Here is an 18,982-nt window from a genome sequence, read left to right as displayed (position 1 = left end):
CATCCTGAGATGAAGCTGGGATGAGAGATGATCTGGGTCAGGGAACCTCAGCCCCATTGCCTCCACCCCTTGAACAGGAATATCGTCCACCTGGCTCCAGAGAGAATATTTTTATATAATTACGTGTATGTGTATGCATGCATGCATGTGTATGTATTTGAAAAAAGTAATATAAAAACATGGTAAAAATTTTTAAAACTTGGAGGCGATTGCCTCCAAGTTTTTGTTTTTTGGTTTTTGTTTAATGGTTTTTTACATATTTTTCCGGCGATATCTATTTATACAAACATTTTTATATAAATGCGGCATTCTGGGCGCACTATTCCATTGCTTTTGTCAGTGAGGATTATATTTGGAGATGGCTCCAGAGCAGGCTACAAAGCTCTACTTTATAGTTTCATCAGATACATGGAATCAGGGGCACATTTTTTATAACACTGCATGAGCTCTAGGACCTGCCTCCTCCACTTCGATCCCCTCCCAAGTCCAGGCATTTCCTCCCCCATGAGGAATGAGGACAGGGGTAATTTCTGCCATGCTGACCCACAGGGTCATGACTCCCATCTGACCTGCAAGGTGCTCTTGGTATGTTCTGACCTTTAGCTCATCACCTTGGGATTTGGTGCCTGCGCCCAGCATCACCAGGCCCCACATCTCCACTGGAGAACATTGGGGAGGACTGGGAGGGAGGACTCAGGTTTCCAAAGAGGACACAGCATAGAGAGGCTAGTGAGAAACAAGGTATGGTCTCCAGGCTTACCCTGCTGGGGTTCTGACCACAACTCAGACACTGGAAACACTGAGAAAGTTGCTTCACTTCTCTGAACCTCAGATTTCCTGCTTCCAAACTGGAAATAATAATGGCCCTACCTCACAGGGATTTCTGGAGTTTTAATGACAGCATCCATGTGAAGGGCTGGGGACATTTTAAGCGGTCAATGAGTGCTAGCCTTTGTGGATTTTTTTTTTTTTTTAGACGGAGTCTCGCTCTGTTGCCCAGGCTGGAGTGCAGTGGCACAATCTTGGCTCACTGCAACCTCTGCCTCCTAGGTTCAAGCAATTCTCCTGCCTCAGCCTCCCGAGTAGCTCGGACTACAGGCACGCACCACCACGCTTGACTAATTGTTGTATTTTTGGTAGAGACGGGGTATCACCATATTGGCCAGGCTGGTCTCAAACTCCAGACCTTGTGATCCGCTCGCCTCGTCCTCCCAAAGTGCTCGATTATAGGCGTGAGCCACTGCACCCAGCCCCCCTTGTGGATTTTTTTTAGATAAGGGTGTATGGGGTGAGAGAGGGCTGTCATAGTGCCCGATTCCTGAGCACTTGGACCCCAAACTTGCTATTAAAGTGGAAATCCAGAGGTTTCTTCAAATTCTGACTGATACTCCCCTCAGTACACAAGGGGTTAGACATCAGCTCTGTATGAGAAAAGGTTTTCTGATATTTGGAGCTGTCAGTAGTGGAATGTAGTGCTCATAAGGTAACGAGCCCCCCATCATTTAGGTATTCAAGCAGATGCCTTAGTGGTCTTTTCTTTCCTCCTTCCTTCCTTCTGCCCCTCTTTGCTTTCTTCTCTCTCCCTTTCTTGCATTCATTCATTTAACACGTGTTTGTTAAGCAGTGACTGTGTCCCAGGCACTGTCTTAGGGCTGGGGAGATAGTGGTCAACAAGATGGATGAGGTCTCTGCCTTGTCGCGGCAAGATGGTGGGAGCCCCAGTTCTTGGTCGGAATTCATCACGGGCAGTCTCGGAAGCACCACTAAATTCCTGTATTTCCCTAGAGTTTGTGCTCAACCCCATTGCCTTTTTTTGCCCTTCCTCCTAGACTCACACTGTCTACTATGGCAGCCACCAGCTATGTGTGGCTATTTAAATTTAAATTAGCTAAAATTAAGTATAATTCAAAACTCAGTTCCTCATGCCCATGAGCCACATTTCAAATGCTCAATTGTCGTGTGTGGCCGGTGGCTTCCACGTCACACGGCACAGATGTAGGACATTGCTGCCATCGCAGGACTTTCCACTGGGTAGGGCTGTCTCAGACTTGGAATCTGTTGAAAGGATCTCAAGAGAGATAGAAGCCAGAGCTGTGTAAATCACAACAGCTTTTGGGGGATAATGAAAGACTTAAAAATAAACAAGGGGCTTTTGAGATGGTTATTGACAGAGGGAAAAGCTAGGCAAACAGGGAAGAGAATGGAAATAATACTGATTTGCTATTTACTATATGCCTGTCTCTTTACTTGTATCACCTGACTCTATCCCCACTAACAACATAGATAGTGTTTTCCCATTTTGCAGATGGGGAAACTGAGGCTCAGATAAATTAGGTAACTTGCCAGGCTCACTACGTAAGTTGAGCCCTAGGCTTTCTCCATTCCAACATGTTGCCTTCTTTGTACCCAACAGTGACTGAGGGGCACAGGGGCTGAGACTGGGGGCGGGTGGCTGGGGTTAGAGTTGGGCTGGGGAATGGTGACCTCACCCCTCTCTTCTCTGTGACCTGCAGGTGACGCCATACAACCCACAGCAGATGGGACAGCAGATCTTCCGCTCTTCCTACACCCCACTACTGAGCTACATCCCTTTTGTCCAGCCCAATTATCCCTACCCTCAGAGGACACCTCCAAAGATGTCTGCCAACCCCCGAGACCCTCCCCCAATGGCAGGAGACAGACCGCAGTACCTCTTTCCCCAAGCATATGGGTGAGTCAGCCCACACTGGGAGCCTAAGGGTATCCAGAAAGCTGGTGGGAACGGGGGCAAGTTGGGTGGGCTTACCAGCACTTTCTTGGTATGTGTGTTCCATGGCTGTGGCAGAGGATGGGCCCTGTACCTGTGGCCGGTGGTTGTGTGGGTCCTGGAGGGACCTGGTGCAGAGATGCAGAGGGTCTGGGGCCTGGTGGGCCCCTTTTGTAGGTACATTTCAGGTCTGGTTGCAGAAATGCAACTGCACGGTCCATAACATATGGATACCCTACTCCATAGGCAGGGGCAGTTGGTGCAACCATGCATTTGCCTTTACCCTTGTGCTTGGTTACAACAGGACATAGCCAGCTAATCTCCTTACAGCTCTCACCTCCCACTGTCTGCACCCTGAGCTCCTTGCCAGGCTAATCTCCCGAACATCCCCATTGACTTTGTGATAGGCCCTGCTGAAGAGCCTTCGACTGCTTATCAGGGCTGCCCACACTTTTCCACCAAGTTCCCCAAACTGCAGATGCAAGGAGCTCCTATTTCCTGGGACAGTCTGAAGGCTTAACAGTAAACAGCCAGCACAAACTCAACATTCTGGCTGAAAATTCTACTCAAATTGTGCATGCTGTTGAGTCATAAATTTGTTTGTTTTAATATAATAATACATAGCCATTCATTCCCACCCACCAAACCTTCCACTAATATGGATGCTCCAAGGGGCAGGTGGTGCTCTGTCATTCCTGGGAATCCCAGTCTCCGGGGCACACCCTGGGGAATGGGTGCCTGGGTTTGAGAAACTCACTTTATAGGATTAAGGCCAACCTTCCCAGCCTGACAGTGATTCCCATCCTTCCACCTCCCCATCACAGAACCTTCCCTGCAGTGCCGACCCATGTCACCAAACTCTCATTCTTTCAATCAGTATTTTCTCCAAATAGCTTGTTAAAAGCGATAAATGCAGAAAGTGGTTTCAGTAGTCAGATCTGTTTGGGAAAAGCTGTGGGAAACAGAGATAAACAGATTTCTTAACTGTTGGAATTCTCAGATCATTTAATTTCCTAGGGTGCATGGAGAATGTTCAAGAAGGTGGTCGATAGTATTATTTAAACATGAAAACCACACCCTTTTATTTTTTATTTTATTATTATTTTTTTGAGATGGAGTTTCACCCTTGTTGCCCAGGCTGGAGTGCAATGGCGTGATCTCGGCTCACTGCAATCTCTGCCTCCCAGGTTCAAGTGATTATCTCACCTCAGCCTCCCGAGTAGCTGGGATTACAGGCGTCCACCACCACACCCAGCTAATTTTTGTATTTTTAGTAGAGACAGGGTTTCACCATGTTGGCCAGGCTGGTCTCAAACTCCTGACCTCAGGTCATCCGCCTGCCTTGGCCTCCCAAAGTGCTGTGATTACAGCCGTGAGCCACTGAGCCCAGCATCCACATCCTTTTAAAAAAAATATTTCCTTCCTTCGTCCTTCCTTCCTTCCTTCCTTCCTTCCTTCCTTTTTCATCCCTCCCTCCCTCTTTTCCTCTCTCCCTCCCTTTCTCTTCCTTTCTCTTGTAGAGTATATCATGGTGTGTTCTACCTAACATACCCTGGGAAACGCTGTGTTAACACATGTAGTTAATTTGAATTTAGCCTGCAGGGGACCTATAGATGAATAGACATGCTTCTTCCCTTCAGAGAACTGAGAGCAGATGAAATGTGGGCACAACAATGTTAGTGCCCTGGCAAAGTGAAAACCATCAAAGTGGCCCGAGGACAGAGGCAGAATCCCTGCAGCGGGGGAGGTTCCAGTGAGCAGGGCTGGGAGGAGGGCATTCCAGGCAGGAGGAACAAGGCCCTCAGATGGGAAGGCAAGCGGCAAGCTGGAGGCCTGGGGAATAAAGGCGTCTGGCTGAAGCATTAGATTTGTCTCTGAAAAAGGTGGAAAATAGGATTGGAAAAGGGAGGTTGAGACTGTATTATGAAAGGTTTTGGACTGCTAGGCCTGGGGATCCAGGGAAGATTTATGCACATCAGAGTGAATTGATGGGCTGGAAGTAAGAGAAAGAAGTAGGATAGGGTGTGGTCTGAAGGTGGCTCTAGGGGCCTATGGGAGAGATTATCATCCCCTGGAGGTGAGAATAGAGACCCAGACAAGCCCCCTGCAGGCTGGCCAACTTCCCACATTCTGTGCTGTGACTCTGGGCTCTGGGAAGATAGACTTGCTGCAGGAGATAGCCCTGGCTGTGTCTGGGAGGGAGGGTGGTCTCAATGTCTCCTCAGTCAGCTTTCGGGAACCACCGACTGGGAGCTGTGAGACCAGAAGGTTGAGACCTAGTCTCCACAGGTCTGCAGAGGTTGGAGGAGTGGGAAGGCAGCCTGAGGAAGGAGCAGCCTGAGAAGTGAGAGACAGTCTGGGGAAAGCCAGAGACAGTGGAGGCAAAGAGGAGGGTGAGGAGAAGGAGCGGGGTGGATTGGCGTTCTGAGAGGCTGGGGAGACCAGGACCATGAGGTCAGAAAAATAATGTAAGGGGTGCAAGCCTGAGTACCCAGAGGGGATGATCTCTTCATTCAAAAAATATTGATCCAGCACCTTGTATGTGCCTGGCACTGTTGTAGGCACCAGGGATAATGAAGTGAACGAGAAAAAGGTTTTCCTTCTCTTAAGGAGCTTTCATTCCAGAAGGAGAAATGGACAATAAGGAGATAAACAAGCAAGCATGCAAGGCCAGCTCCTCAGGATATGGGTTGGGGTGGGGAGAAGAATCAAGGGCAGCCTCTTGAGCCAAGATCTAAATGAAATGAGAGAATGAACCACACATACATGTCGGGGATGAGCCTCTGGGCAGAAAGAATAGAAAGTGCAAGGGCTCCGAGGTGGGAACCTGTGGCTGCAGCACAAACAGGGAGGGAGGGAGTGCATGGAACTAAAATAAGAGGTAGCCAGGGCCAGACTAGACAGGGCCTGGTAGGCGTGGCTAGAAGTCTTGTTTCAGGAGCAGTGGGAAACCATGTAGGCTTTGAAATTGATGAGGACATGTTCTGATTTTCTGTATAAAACAGATCACATGGGCCAATGTCTGAAGAATGGACTATGAGGGTAAGAGCTGAGGCAGGGGAGTAGGCTAGGAGCTTTATAGTTGAGCAAGAGGTATTGGTGGGATGGATGAAGACAGTGACCCTGGGAAAGGAGGCAGGTGAAAAGATCTGTGATGTGTTATTTTCTTGGTAGAATTGGTGGGACATGATGATGGTTGAATGTGTAATGAGGGAAAGGGAAAAGTCAAGCAAGTTCCTTGGTTTTTCACTTGTGCAACTGGAGCAGCAGCAATGCCAAAATACTAAGGTCACTGGGCCAGGCGCAGTGGCTCACGCCTGTAATCCCAGCACTTTGGGAGACTGAGGTGGGTGGATCACTTGAGGTCAGGAGTTCAAGACAAGCCTGGCCAAGATGGTAAAACCCCATCTCTACTAAAAATACAGAAATTAGCTGAGCATGGTGGTGGGCACCTGTAATCCCAGCTACTTGGGAGGCTGAGGCAGGAGAATTGCTTGAGCCAGGGAGGCGGAGGTTGCAGTGAGCCAAGATCATGCCATTGTACTCCAGCCTGGGTGACAGAGCAAGATTCCATCTCAAAAACAAAACAAAACAAAACAAAACAAAACAAAACACACAAACAGACAAAAAAAAAAAAATGACCAAGTCATGATGACTAGAGCAAGAATCTGTTTACCAAGAGTCAGTCTTAGACATGTGAAAATTGAGAATGTCATTAGACAGATGGGTGGAGCTATGGATAGGTAGGTGCATATAGGAGTCTGGAACTCAGGGGAGAGGTTGGGGCTGGTAATACATTTGGGAGCCATTCGCATATACATGATTTTTCAAGGCATGGGATGGGATGGGATGAGATGGCCCAAAATACACAAGTATAGAGAAGAGAAGAGGTCCAAGGGCTGAGCCTTGAGACTTCCAGCATGTAGAGGCTGCGGAGATGTGGAAGAAGCAGCAAAGATTCTATTAATAAGTAGGACTATCTAGTGAGGTGGGGGAAAAAATGGGAAAGTGGAGTGCAGGAAGCCAAGTGAAGAAAGTGTTTCCTGAACAAAGTGCTGGTGTTGGGGTGGTGACGCGAGGTGCTGGATGGAACAAGATCAAGGTGAGGCTGCACCTGGCCAGGGAGGATGCATGGGCCTAAGCAGAGAGTTCAGTGTGGAAGACAAGGAGGGTCAGCAGAAAAGGTGGAATCAAGAGACAAAACTGTGTGAAGGGGAGAGGAAGGAGCGAGAGGCTTCCATGTCCTCAGGGAAGGAGAAGTAGAGCCCTCCCCTCTGCCAACTGAATTTGCATACATTCATCAGGGTGGGATAACCATACAATTTATCTTCCAAGCAATAATAAATTTGAGAGATAAAAGGAGTACAGATAATAATTATGCCAGGCCAGACGCGGTGGCTCATGCCTGTAATCCCAGCACTTTAGGAGGCCAAGGCAGGCGGATCACCTGAGGTCAGGAGTTTGAGACCAGCCTGGCCAACACAGTGAAATCCCATCTCTACTAAAAATACAAAAAATTAGTCAGGTGTGATGGTGCACACATGTAGTCCCAACTACTGGGGAGAATGAGGCACAAGAATCGCTTGGACCTGGGAAGCAGAGATTGCGGTGAGTCAAGATCGTGCCACTGCACTCCAGCCTGGGTGACAGACTGAGACTCTGTTTCAAATAAATGAAACTATAAAATAATTATACCAGAAATACCAACATAGAGGCCGGCCCAGGCAAACCAGGACATACGTTCATCGTACTCAAAACGTAACTCAAGCTCCTCCTCCTCCAGGAAGCATTCCTTGTTAACTCTCGTCCACACAGATTGCTCCTCTTCCTGGCCCTCTAGTATACATACTGTCTAGATCATGCCGGTGGCTGTTGATCTGATCAGAAGTTCTCAACCTGGAGGAGCTAGTTGCATGTGTGGAATCAGATATGAGCTGTGTCATGATCATTGTTGATTACTGATAATTGTTAAATACTGAAGTATGGGTTACAGCCTTTATTTTGTAAGTCAGAGTGGAATGCAAGGTATCCCTATAGTAACATCATTACGATTTCTGAATGATCTTCCAATATGATTTCTGAAAGAGAGAAACAGAGGTTGGGTTACCACTGGCATGGATTGCTTGTGAGGCACCCACATTATGTCAGGTCCTGGGCGCTGGATATGAACTAGGTAAAGTCTATGCTCTCTTGGGACTTATTTTAGTGAGAAGGTAGTGAGACAACCCAGCCTAACTTGCCCATGGACACTCAGTGAGCAACAGACACAGTTAGCTGCTGAGGCACTACAAATGAATGCCATGGTCTATTTTCATTGCTTCTTCCCTCCTCTGCCCCCCATTTTTGTTTCATCAGTTCATAGGAGGGTACCATGAACGTGAATCTCTTCTATAATATGCATCTGCCCAGCTGAAAAGTGATTGAGAATCCCAGGATTAGATTAAATCTAGCCATTTGCTCTACTGTAATTTGTATTGAGTTCTGTTCCCATTCATTCAAAGTATCTGAGCAGATGGGTGAAGAAATTACAGTAGGATTCCAGAAGTGTGAGTAAATGATTCCATCTGGAGAGGTCAGAGGAGTCTTCACAGAGGAGATGGCTTTTGAACTCTATTTTGAAGTATGGATAGGAGTGTGCCAGGGAGAAAAGGAGAGTCGTGTGCATTTCTGCTCTTAGACGGTGAGGCTCACGTCTTAACTCTTCCTTCCCTGAGGGTCTAGCAAAGCCCTAGGCACTCAGTGATGTCTCAATGCTTACTTCTCAGTCAGGGATGGAGTGAAGGGCCTGATTTAGCTTGGTGCTGGTAAGGGGAGGAGGGACTCTGGGATTGTCCAGCCCCAAAGATCTTATGCTGGACTTGCCTCTAAGTTCTCTGATGTTGTAGATTTTCCTGAGGGACACGTCTGGTCCTCTGAGGCAGGTAGAGCGGTCACAGGAATACAGGTAAGATGCTTAGGTCCAGAGAGGGTCCCTGTTCTATGGGTCTTGGGCAGGGAGAGAGTGTAGGCTCCACTGAAACAATCTTTACAGGCTCCCAGGGACTTCCTGATCCAAGTAAGCGTAAGGAGAAGCACTTGATTGTCCTCTAATTGTATTATTTTAATATTTTACTTCCCAGGGCCAAAGCCTTTCTTATGCCAAAGCCTTTACCCTCCAAGCCTGTCATGGTCTTGACTGTTTCTGACAATCATAAAATTAACATATATTTTTTTCTAATTCTCTCCAATAACATTAGGAATCTCATCATGGCATCCACCCTCCCTCTCTTCCAGGTTCGGCTCGACATCCGGAGGGCCTTTGATGCACAGCCCCTATTTTTCCTCCAGTGGGAATGGCATAAACTTTTAGATCTCCTCTTCTCCCTTCTCCTCCCTTAGCCCTTGGATCAGGGCTAGGAGCTCTGAGTTTTGGATTCTGCAAAAGCTTGTTATGAAGTTTGGAAAGGCAAGGTTTTGACCAGGTCACAGACAAAACAGCAGACCAGATTCATCTATTGGCCAACACTGACACACAAATAGCCCTCCTCACACATGGCACAAGCTACACACACACACACACACACACACACATGACTCTCATATTCATACTTGTTTGCTCAACCACTTATGCATCTGTATTTAGCTAACATGAGTGATTTTTGTTTTTGTTGTTGTTGGTAAAATAGAAGTAAGACACTTAATTTTAGAAAGTTTGTATTTTATGATAAAAGTATGAGCTGTTTGAAATGGAGCATGCCTGTTTATTTTTGTTGTGTTCTGCATAATCTTTACCTCTCATTTTCCCCACGAGACTCAGTGTTTACTCAAGGCATGAAACGAGACCACAGGCTGGAGTCCTCAGAGTGCTGCTATCTAAATATTGGACCTCAAGGATCATAAGTGAGAGGGCTTATCTCTTTTCCCCTGTGATCCACTCACCTCTCAACATCCCAGTGTATGCATCTCAGGAAGGGACTTCATAAAGGGAATGCACTCTGTCCTATCCCAAGTGGAAGTTTTCCATAAAAAGTCTCTTTTGGACAAACGATTGGAAAATGTAGCCTGGAAAACAATTTCAAAATTAATGCTAAATGTGGCAGACTATATCCAATGATTGTACATCAGTATTAAGATAAAGGTCAATGTCAAAACTGCACCTAATGGCGGCATCCCTAGACCTATCTTGTTCAATTCTTACCAATGACTCGAATAAGGACATTGAGAGCAACTTGATCACATTGATGGAGGACATGAGTCTGGGAAGAGGAGACAGCCTGGATCTGTGACAGCACACATTCTTAACTCTTCTGTTGTACCCCCTTGGCAGACATCGCTAATCAGCTCTGTCATTCTATCCCCCGAGCTTGGACAAAGCCACAGAGTCATTCTCCCTGTGGTGCCCCAGGCAGCTGTCACTGATCAGAGTTGGTCTGTGAAATGAAACCCATGTGGCATGTGTAAACAGGAATTAATGTAAGGATACTCTTTGCACTATGCACAATGTAAAGATACTCTATGCACATCCAGGTTGGACCAGCATTCTCAGTTCTGACCTGCTCTATTACCAACCCGGTTATTCACCTGGAATTTGAACCCCACCCTGGCTGAGGTCAGCAAGAGACAGTCTGGGGAACATTAGGAGTCCTAATCAAGATAGCAATGAGAGGCTGGGGGTCTGGAAGTCACCAGTGTCTCAGGATGGGCCTAAGTCCAGTGCCCACAGGAGCATTTCTTTTGCTCTCACAGTGTAACCCCATTGGCCTCACTGGTCTTTCTTTCTGGGTTTCTGGAGACCAATTTCTCTCCCAAGTTCCCTCAAGACTTATGCCTTCTTATTTTTTTCATGGCCTAAGTCTAGGATTCCCTGGAAGCCCTTCAACTCCCTTCCCCAATGCTGGACCCTACTTTGAGCATTTCTTGTTTCTTCTTGATAGCCTTGGTTAACAGTCTGTCCCAAAGGTCTTTCTCATATTGTACTTCTAGGTATTGATACAGGCTAGACTATAATTTGCCACCCTCCCTTGATCTCAGCATGTTGGGAAACAGGACACAGTAAAAGAAAAATTATGGGTTTGCCTTTGGCCAGACCTGGCTTCTTAGCTGCTTTCCAACTATGACTTAGGGCACAGAACTTAACTTCTCTGAACCTCTTTTCCATGATTGGCCATATTAAGAGTTGTGAGGATTAAAAGATAATGTAGACTTAATATAAACTTTGAATTTTGAGGATTAAAAGATAATGTAGACTTAATATAAACTTTGTCTATTTAACATAGACTTGTGGCTTTAAGATGGTGGAGTAAAGATGTTTCTTTTCCTCTTGAAACTTACCCCCAAATAACAAGGAGAACAAGTAAACCTGTATGAACTCTATCCTGAATAAAACTCGGAGAAGTTGGCAATCCCATCCCATATACAAAGGCAGAAATGGGATGAAGGAAAGGTAGATGCCTTAGCAGAACAGCGGAAGATCACATGGAAATGCCTGCCAAAGGAAATACCAACAAGAAGCTAGTTATTTCTCCTGCAGAGCCCTGATGGTCCTGGAATTGGAGGTGCCAGGTGCTAGACTCCATGGAAGGTGGAGCTAGGAAGAGGTGAAAGCAACCTGGCCCCACAAAGCCACAGGCCATGGCCAGTTCTGTAGGAGACAGGAGGCATTTCTCAGGAGAAAGGTACAGACCATGCATAAGGACTGTGGAGATGAGGCCCCAGATAAAAAATGGGGATCAAGTGAAATACACATACACTCCCCAACGCCAGCAGCTAGGCTTTAACCAAGAAGCAGAGGTTTGGAAGATCCTCTAGGGAAGCTGAATTTCCCCAAGGCATTTGGAGGTACCAGTAAAAATTACCCTATGATTAATGTCCTTTTACAAAGAGCTTCCAATAAACTTTTTAGAACAGTCTCCAACGAGAAGGAAATAAATCAAAGCAAAGGTAAGAAGGAACTAAGGAGAGACAGACCATAATATTCTAAGGGAGATAAGGTAGTACATTTTAAAAATAAGGACAATATGCCATATACTAATTTTTAAAGATCAGAACAAGAAAGCGTTTTTGGAAATTAAAACATTGATAGCTGATGTAATTTTTTAAGTGAAAGGGCTGGAAGTTAACATCAGAGAGATCTCATAAAAGGAGAATAAAGACATAAGGGTGGGTTATAGGAGATAAAAGATAAGCAAATGAGAGGACCGGTCCAGGAGACCCAACATCCGGCTAAGGGACATTCTAGGCAACAGAGTGAAAATTGAGGGGATGGAAATACTAATTAAAAAAAATAAAAGAAAATCCCCCCAGATTGAAAGGCCCAAACAAGTGCTCAGCAAAATGAAAGAAGATGTACATCGAAGAATATCCCTATGAAATTTCAGAAGAGCAAGGATAAAGACAAGATTCTAAAATTTCCCAAAAAACCAACTCACATAAAAATGCTCAAGAACCAAAATGGCCTCAGAGTTCTCAACAGTAACACTGGCACCTAGAACATCCTGAAACAAAGGCGACAGAACTTCGAGTGGAAATAATTTTCGACCGAGAATTCTAAATCCAAACTCTGCCCTGTGAAGGTAGAATAAGATGTTTTCAGATATGCAAAGTCTCAAAAAATTTACCTCCCTGCACATCTGTCAGGAAGCTAAGGGAAGGTGTACTCCATTAAGACAAGTGAGTAAACAAAGAAAGAAGACATGGAATCCAGGAATCAGGTATTCAATGTGGAGGGAGGCTAAGGAGATTCCTGGGGTGATGCAAAAGGAATACCTTCACTCAGGAGCCATGAAACAGAGCCTCTGAGAACCACCACCACCAGTCCAGATGTGAGTAGGAAGTTGGTGAGCTCCAGAAGAGAGGCATATCAGTGTGGGCTGGGGAAGGGCTGAAGAAAAAAATGATAGATTATTCTGACAGAGTTGATTCTGTGGAAAATTGTATTAAGAGTTGTTTTATAGCAGTTGTTGGGGGTGGGAAGCTTTAACTATAAATTCAAATTAAAAAAGGAACAATTGTTATTAACTCAGCAGTGAAGAGTATTTACCTGGTCAAACAATAAAAAGTTCAAATATAGATTGAACAAAAAATGGTGATAACTTATAACCACGGGGGGAGGATGAAGGTGGAGAGAGGGTGTGAATAGAGCTAAAATCCTCATTTATCATAATAGAAAGGCAGGAGGTAATATCTAAAATGGATGATACCAGAGATAGTGGAATTCATATAATTATCTAGAAATCTGGAGGTAAACACTAAGATAAACAGCCAAGAGAGTTAGGGGGATTGATTTGTGGGGGAAGACGGTGCAGGGATCACTGCCTTGTTTATGAGTCTTTTTAGCACTATTTGGCTTTTAAACTATGTATATGCATTATTTTAATACAAATAAAGATTTATTTAAAAGAGAGAGAAGTTGCATGTAGAACACTAGTATGATGCTTGGCACATGGTAGATATCAAAAATGCTTGTTGAATTGTATCAAGCTGCCTTTTTCTTTTTTTTTGAGACAGAGTCTCACTCTGTTGCCCAGGCTGGAGTGCAGTGGCGCGATCTTGGCTCACTGCAAACTCCGCCTCCTGAGGTCATGTCATTCTCCTGCCTCAGCCTCCCCAGCAACTGGGACTACAGGTGCATGCCACCACGCCCGGCTAATTTTTTTGTATTTTTAGTAGAGACGGGGTTTCACCGTGTTAGCCAGGAGGGTCTCGATCTCCTGACCTTGTGATCTGCCCGCCTTGGCCTCCCAAAGTGCTGGGATTACAGGTGTGAGCCACCGCGCCCGGCCTCAAGCTGCCTTCTGACACAGATAGAGCCCACTGCCCCAGCTCTCATCCCAGGATGTTTGAGAATCAGATTCTCAGAAGTCCTTAGAAACTTTTTTCTCAAGAAATTCTTATGGAGAAAATTTAGTTGAAGGGGGGGCCTGGAGCCGATGGCCAATGCTTTTCCAACACATTGCACCCCTGACTCTGCTCACCTCTCAGGGAATTCCAGAAATAGTTATAGTTGAAGAATAATGGGAACAGGGACCCTCAGTGCTTTTCCTGATCCAGCATCATAAAGTCTGGATGGGACTGAAAACTCCCAGCTCTTCCCAGCTCTTCTCTGGGTTCTTTCAAACCCACCTTCCCCCACCCGATGCATTCAGCGCACAGTCACTGAAAACGTATCCTTAGGGATACAGCAGTGGGCAAGACAGACACAGTGCCTGGCCCTGTGAATTTTTAAGCACAGATATTCAATCCATAGTCACTGTGAAAGGTGATGAGGTTACCAAAGGCACACACTGGGAGCTATGAGAGCACATATCAGGGTCACCCAATCCAGTTCAGAGGGTCAGATAAGTGATGTCTGCTCTTTTTTTTTTTTTTTTTTTTTGAGATGGAGTCTCGCTCTGTTGCCAGGCTGGAGTGCAGTGGCGCAATCTCAGCTCACTGCAACCTCTGCCTCCCAGGTTCGGGTTCAGGTGATTCTCCTGCCTCAGCCTTTCAAGTAGCTGGGACTACAGGTGTGTGCCACCACACCCAGCTAATTTTTGTATTTTTAGTAGAGACAGGTTTTCACCATGGTGGCCAGGATGGTCTCGATCTCTTGACCTCGTGATTTGCCCACCTCAGCCTCCCAAAGTGCTGGGATTACAGGTGTGAGCCACTGTGCCCGGCCAAGTGATGTCTGCTCTTTTAACATTCCTGGTCCTTGCAGTGAATTCCCATGTGACATGTTTTCGAGTTGTAAGCCTCCAGTTTTCTTCCTGGACACACTCTATTTATGAATTTCTCTCTCTCTCTTTTTTATTTTAGAAGGAGTCTTGCTCTGTCCCCCGGGCTGGAGTGCAGTGGCACGATCTCAGCTCACTGCAACCTCCACCTCCTGTGTTCAAGCAATTCTCCTGTCTCAGCCAAGTAGCTAGGACTATAGGCACACACCACCATCCCTGGTTAATTTTTGTATTTTCAGTAGAGATGGGGTTTCCCCATATTGGTCAGACTAGTCTCAAACTCCTGACCTCAGGTGATCCACCCATCGCGGCCTCCTAAAGTGCTGGGATTACAGGTGTGAGCCACCGAGCCCAGCCTATTTGTGAACTTTAACACTAACAGTGGTCTTTATATAGTTTAAGCAAGTCGAGGAGTAGCATTTTGTGGGAGTTCTAGAAATACTTCATAAAATAATACCAGCTACTAATCATCAAACACTTACAATGGAACAGGCACAGTGCTATATACATCACCTTTATTATCTAATGTTCATAATAACCCTATGAGATATGTATTTATTACAGATGCAGAAACTAAGGTTCACAGTGAGTAAGTATCTTGTTTCAGGTCACGCAGTGAGCCAACATTCTTACCCACTTTTCCTGGTCCTTCCCTGTTTCTTGTAACACAGCCCACAGTGAATGAACTTTGTTGGAACTTATACCATGTGGTTCATGGCTATTAAATTTTCAGACAACTAAGACTTCTGAGTCATTTTCCAGTATGAGCTGGTGTCATAAGAAAGTAGGAGGCAGGGGCCAAGGAGGTCAGGGAAGCAGCGGTGGATTCTCCATAAGAAAGGGAGAGGTCACCTGAAGCAGAGAAATCAGCTCTCAGCCTTCAAACTCCTCCTCCAGGGCTTCATATCCTTCTCCCAGCCTACCTCCTTTGGGAGGACTTCCTCAGTCCTGTGTTATACGTTCCTCCATACGACAGGGATTGTCGATTGGTACCAAATATGCATTCCCTCTTTCTCATTAGTAAAGGAACCCCACTTTCAGAGTGACACATGGCCTTCCAGAATATGTGACTTACTTACGGCCAAATGGGATGTAAGCAGAAGTGTTCTGTGTGGTTTCTGGAGGTGGAGGCCTCGTGATGAGGTTGGTAGAGCAACCAACCTCAGGAAGGAACTGGGCCTCTTAATACCTTTGAGATTGTGGAGTGGCCAAACCAACCCTTCCACAAGGGAGTGCCTATCCCTGGGTTTTGTTTACATGAGAGGAAAGTGAATGCTTTTTAAAAGCTACTGTAATTTTGGGTTTCTTTTTTTTTTTTTTTTTTGAGATGGAGTCTCGCTCTGTCACCAGGCTGGAGTGCCGTGGTGCAATCTCGGCTCACAGCTCACTGCGACCTCCGACTCCCTGGTTCAAGCAATTCTCCTGCCTCAGCATCCCAAGTAGCTGGGATTACAGGCGCACACCCAGCTAATTTTTGTATTTTTAGTCGAGATGGGGTTTCACCATGTTGGCCAGGATTGTCTCGATTGCCTGACCTCGTGACCCACCTGCCTTGGCCTCCCAAAGTGCTGGGATTATAGGCATGAGCCACAGCGTCCGGCCTCTAATTGACATTTAAAATGAAATAACACTATTCCTTCAAGAAGACCTTCCCCTTTTTGCTACCAGATGTTCTTCAGATTAGATAATGTTCATCCATCCATTTATCCATCCATTCTTCCATTCACCCATCTTTGTATTTATTCATCCAATTATTTAGTAGATAATTATTGAATGCCTCCCTTGTACCCGGCATTGGTCTAGGTGCTGAGTTACATAGGTAAAAGTCATATGCTCTGCCCTCACAGAGCTAACTATCTTGCAGGAAAGAAGAAAGACTTTTCAACAAAGAAAGCTTTCCTTGCCACAAACACATTGTCCAGACATTACCAAAAGGAGAAAGAGATAATATTGACTTGGTAGGCTCAAGCTCATAAATGAAACATATTTGTCATTTGCTTCACTTTCCAAGGAGATAAACAGTCCTAGAGAATGCAAAGGTGGCCTATCTATATTTTCCAGCGTTGCATCTTTTTGTCCAACAAATGGGGCCAAGTCCCCACTATCAGTCAGGGCCCAGGCATGAGACAGAACTGACTTCAATTATTTCAATAGAAAGAATTTAATATATATAATGGTTAGGTCTGTATTGAAAAACTGAAAAGGCATAAAAAGAATTCCAAGGGTATTGCAGAAGTAGCAACTGCAGGAAGCAGCTGCTGCCCAAAGAGAAGAGGGTGTAATTATTAAAACTTAAAAGGCTGGAGGAGGAGCCTCGAGAAGCTGATATCTGGATCTGGGAAGCAGGAGCTGTTTGGCTGATGTTAGTGTCTCTGGGCACACAGGAGGTCTTTATGGGGTAGTGACCCATTCTCTGAGGAGGAGGCACATTGAGGCTGGTTTTGCAAGTTTGCAAGTGTTGGGAAAATGGTAAACTGGGTGCAACTATTGCTACTGGAAAAAAATCGCTGTTGCTAGGTTGATGTTGACCAGCATGGGAGCCAAATGGGACCAAATAATCCGTTCTTCCTCCTCCAGCCTCTAGTGCCCCTTATTGGCAGAGCCTGAGAGGGAGCCAGAAGGCAAAGCAAAAATATGGCTTAGAGAATTTCAGGAGCATTGGGAATGGGTTTGAAGCCAAGTAACTGGCCTAACTAGAAAACCTTCAGTTACAGACTGAAGGTTTCTGTCCTCCCAAAACTCATATGTTGAAGTCTTCACCCACAGTGTGATGGTATCTAGAGATGGGACCTGTGGAGGTAATTAGGATTGGATGAAGTCCTATTAGGTCCTATTAGATTAGATGCGTTTAGTGTGCTTATAGGAAAAGCCAACAGAAAGCTTATTCTCTCCCAAAGAAGAGGTCATGTGAGCACAGAGTGAGATCAAGCTACCTACATGCCAAGAAAGGAGGCCTCAGAATAAAACCTACTTGCTGGCACCTTGATCTTGGTCTTCCCAGCCTTCAGAACTGTGAGAAATAAATTGTTGCCATTTAAGCCACTCAGTCTACACTATTTTGTTATGGCAGCCCAAGCAGACTAAGATATTCTCCAATAACCTTGACATAGGAACTTTTGAAGGTTTGTGGAATGCTCTGAAGTTATCAAATGTGGAAGTGAATTCTCTCCAAGAGTTATCTTCTGAGACTCATTTCCACCAGTTCACAAGCATGCCAAGCCTTAGAGAAGAGTGTGTGTATGTTCCTGGATATTAACATTCGCTGGACAAAATATTTTTGTACAATGTTTCTCCAAATCCTCTTCATTCTTCAGAAATTGCCTGTTGTCCTTCAGGAATCACCCCAGGAAGCAGGGAGGTTGGGTGGGGGATGATCAAAAACTATTAATCAACAGACAAGTCCTCTTCTTGCTGCATCATAAAGTCTTAACGCTTTGCTTCAGCAGTTTATTAAATTACCAGAACGCCAAGAAAAATAGCTTTAATAACACATTTCTGCCTATCTATTATTCTTTTATAACCCAGAGTGGAGAATTAAAAGGCTCCCTACCATTTAAAATAGCATTTTTAAAATTAAAATGAACATGTTAGAGGAATTTTTTTAACTCAAAAAAAGAAGCCATTGATTCAGGATGTGATTACTCTAAGCCAAAATTTTATGGCTAAATCTTTGTGTGGTGTAAAGGAAGGAGGAGAAATGGTTTTCCTTGAAAGGTATAAAAGTATATTAATTAGAACAGGTGGATGGGCAGGTCACTTTGTCCTCTCATGTGGTTTTGTGTTACAAATACTATTTTCCAGAATTATGATGTTGAAGTAGCTGAGATAGAGATACTGTGTAGAGACTAGCTGGCCACCCAAATGGGGCTTTGAGAGGAGCAGAGCCACAGTAAAGTGCCCTCAGTTCAGGTTCTGCTTCTGAGTTTTGCAAATTCGAAAACTTTATCAGATCCTCAGAACTGACCTAATTCACAGGTTAATGCATAAACCCAACTGTAATTTATTTCTAATGAGAGACTCCTCAATAATTTTTTTTTTTTGAGATGGAGTCTCACTCTGTTGCCCAGGCTGGAGTGGAGTGGTGTGATCTTGGCTCACCACAATCTCCGTCTCCCAGGTTCAAGCAATTCTCCTGCCTCAGCCTCCTGAGTAGCTGGGACTACAGGCACACACCACCACACCTGGCTAATTTTTGTATTTTTATTAAAGACAGGGTTTGACCATATTGGCCAGGCTGGTCTCTAACTCTTGACCTCGTGATCCACCCACCTCGGTCTCCCAAAGTGCTGGGATTACAGGTGTGAGCCACTGTGCCCGGTCCTCAATAATTTTTAACAAGCATTTGTTGAACTCTAACTATGAGATAGGCATTAACCATAGATTAAATGGTAAACACATCATAGACTGTGCCCAAAAAGTTTATAGTGTGGGTGATGGGGAGGGTGAGAGATACAAATATACTATGAAATGTTCCTACAATCATAGTTCTCCAGGTGCCATGGAGATGCAGAGGGTTGTAGTGTTAGTTATCTACTGCTTGGTG

The 18,982-nt window shown here is 45.2% G+C and overlaps 1 protein-coding gene across 1 annotated transcript in view; it reads left to right on the top strand.

Moving 5' to 3' along the window:
• The window catches only part of C1H1orf94 (chromosome 1 C1orf94 homolog), a 42,545-nt gene extending 33,073 nt beyond the window's left edge, over positions 1 to 9,472 (top strand). The window contains exons 6-7 of the mRNA XM_054497037.1: positions 2,514 to 2,710; positions 9,020 to 9,472. Of these exons, the coding sequence (XP_054353012.1) occupies positions 2,514 to 2,710; positions 9,020 to 9,095 (273 nt within the window). The 3' untranslated portion in view covers positions 9,096 to 9,472. The remainder of the gene's footprint in view (positions 1 to 2,513; positions 2,711 to 9,019) is intronic.
• The last annotated feature ends 9,510 nt before the right edge of the window (positions 9,473 to 18,982 follow it).

This window comes from Pongo pygmaeus, chromosome 1 (assembly GCF_028885625.2).
Source record: "Pongo pygmaeus isolate AG05252 chromosome 1, NHGRI_mPonPyg2-v2.0_pri, whole genome shotgun sequence".
Classification (NCBI taxonomy): Eukaryota; Metazoa; Chordata; class Mammalia; order Primates; family Hominidae; genus Pongo; species Pongo pygmaeus.
Note: the sequence above shows the minus strand (reverse complement) of the source record. Positions and strands in the feature narration are given on the sequence as shown.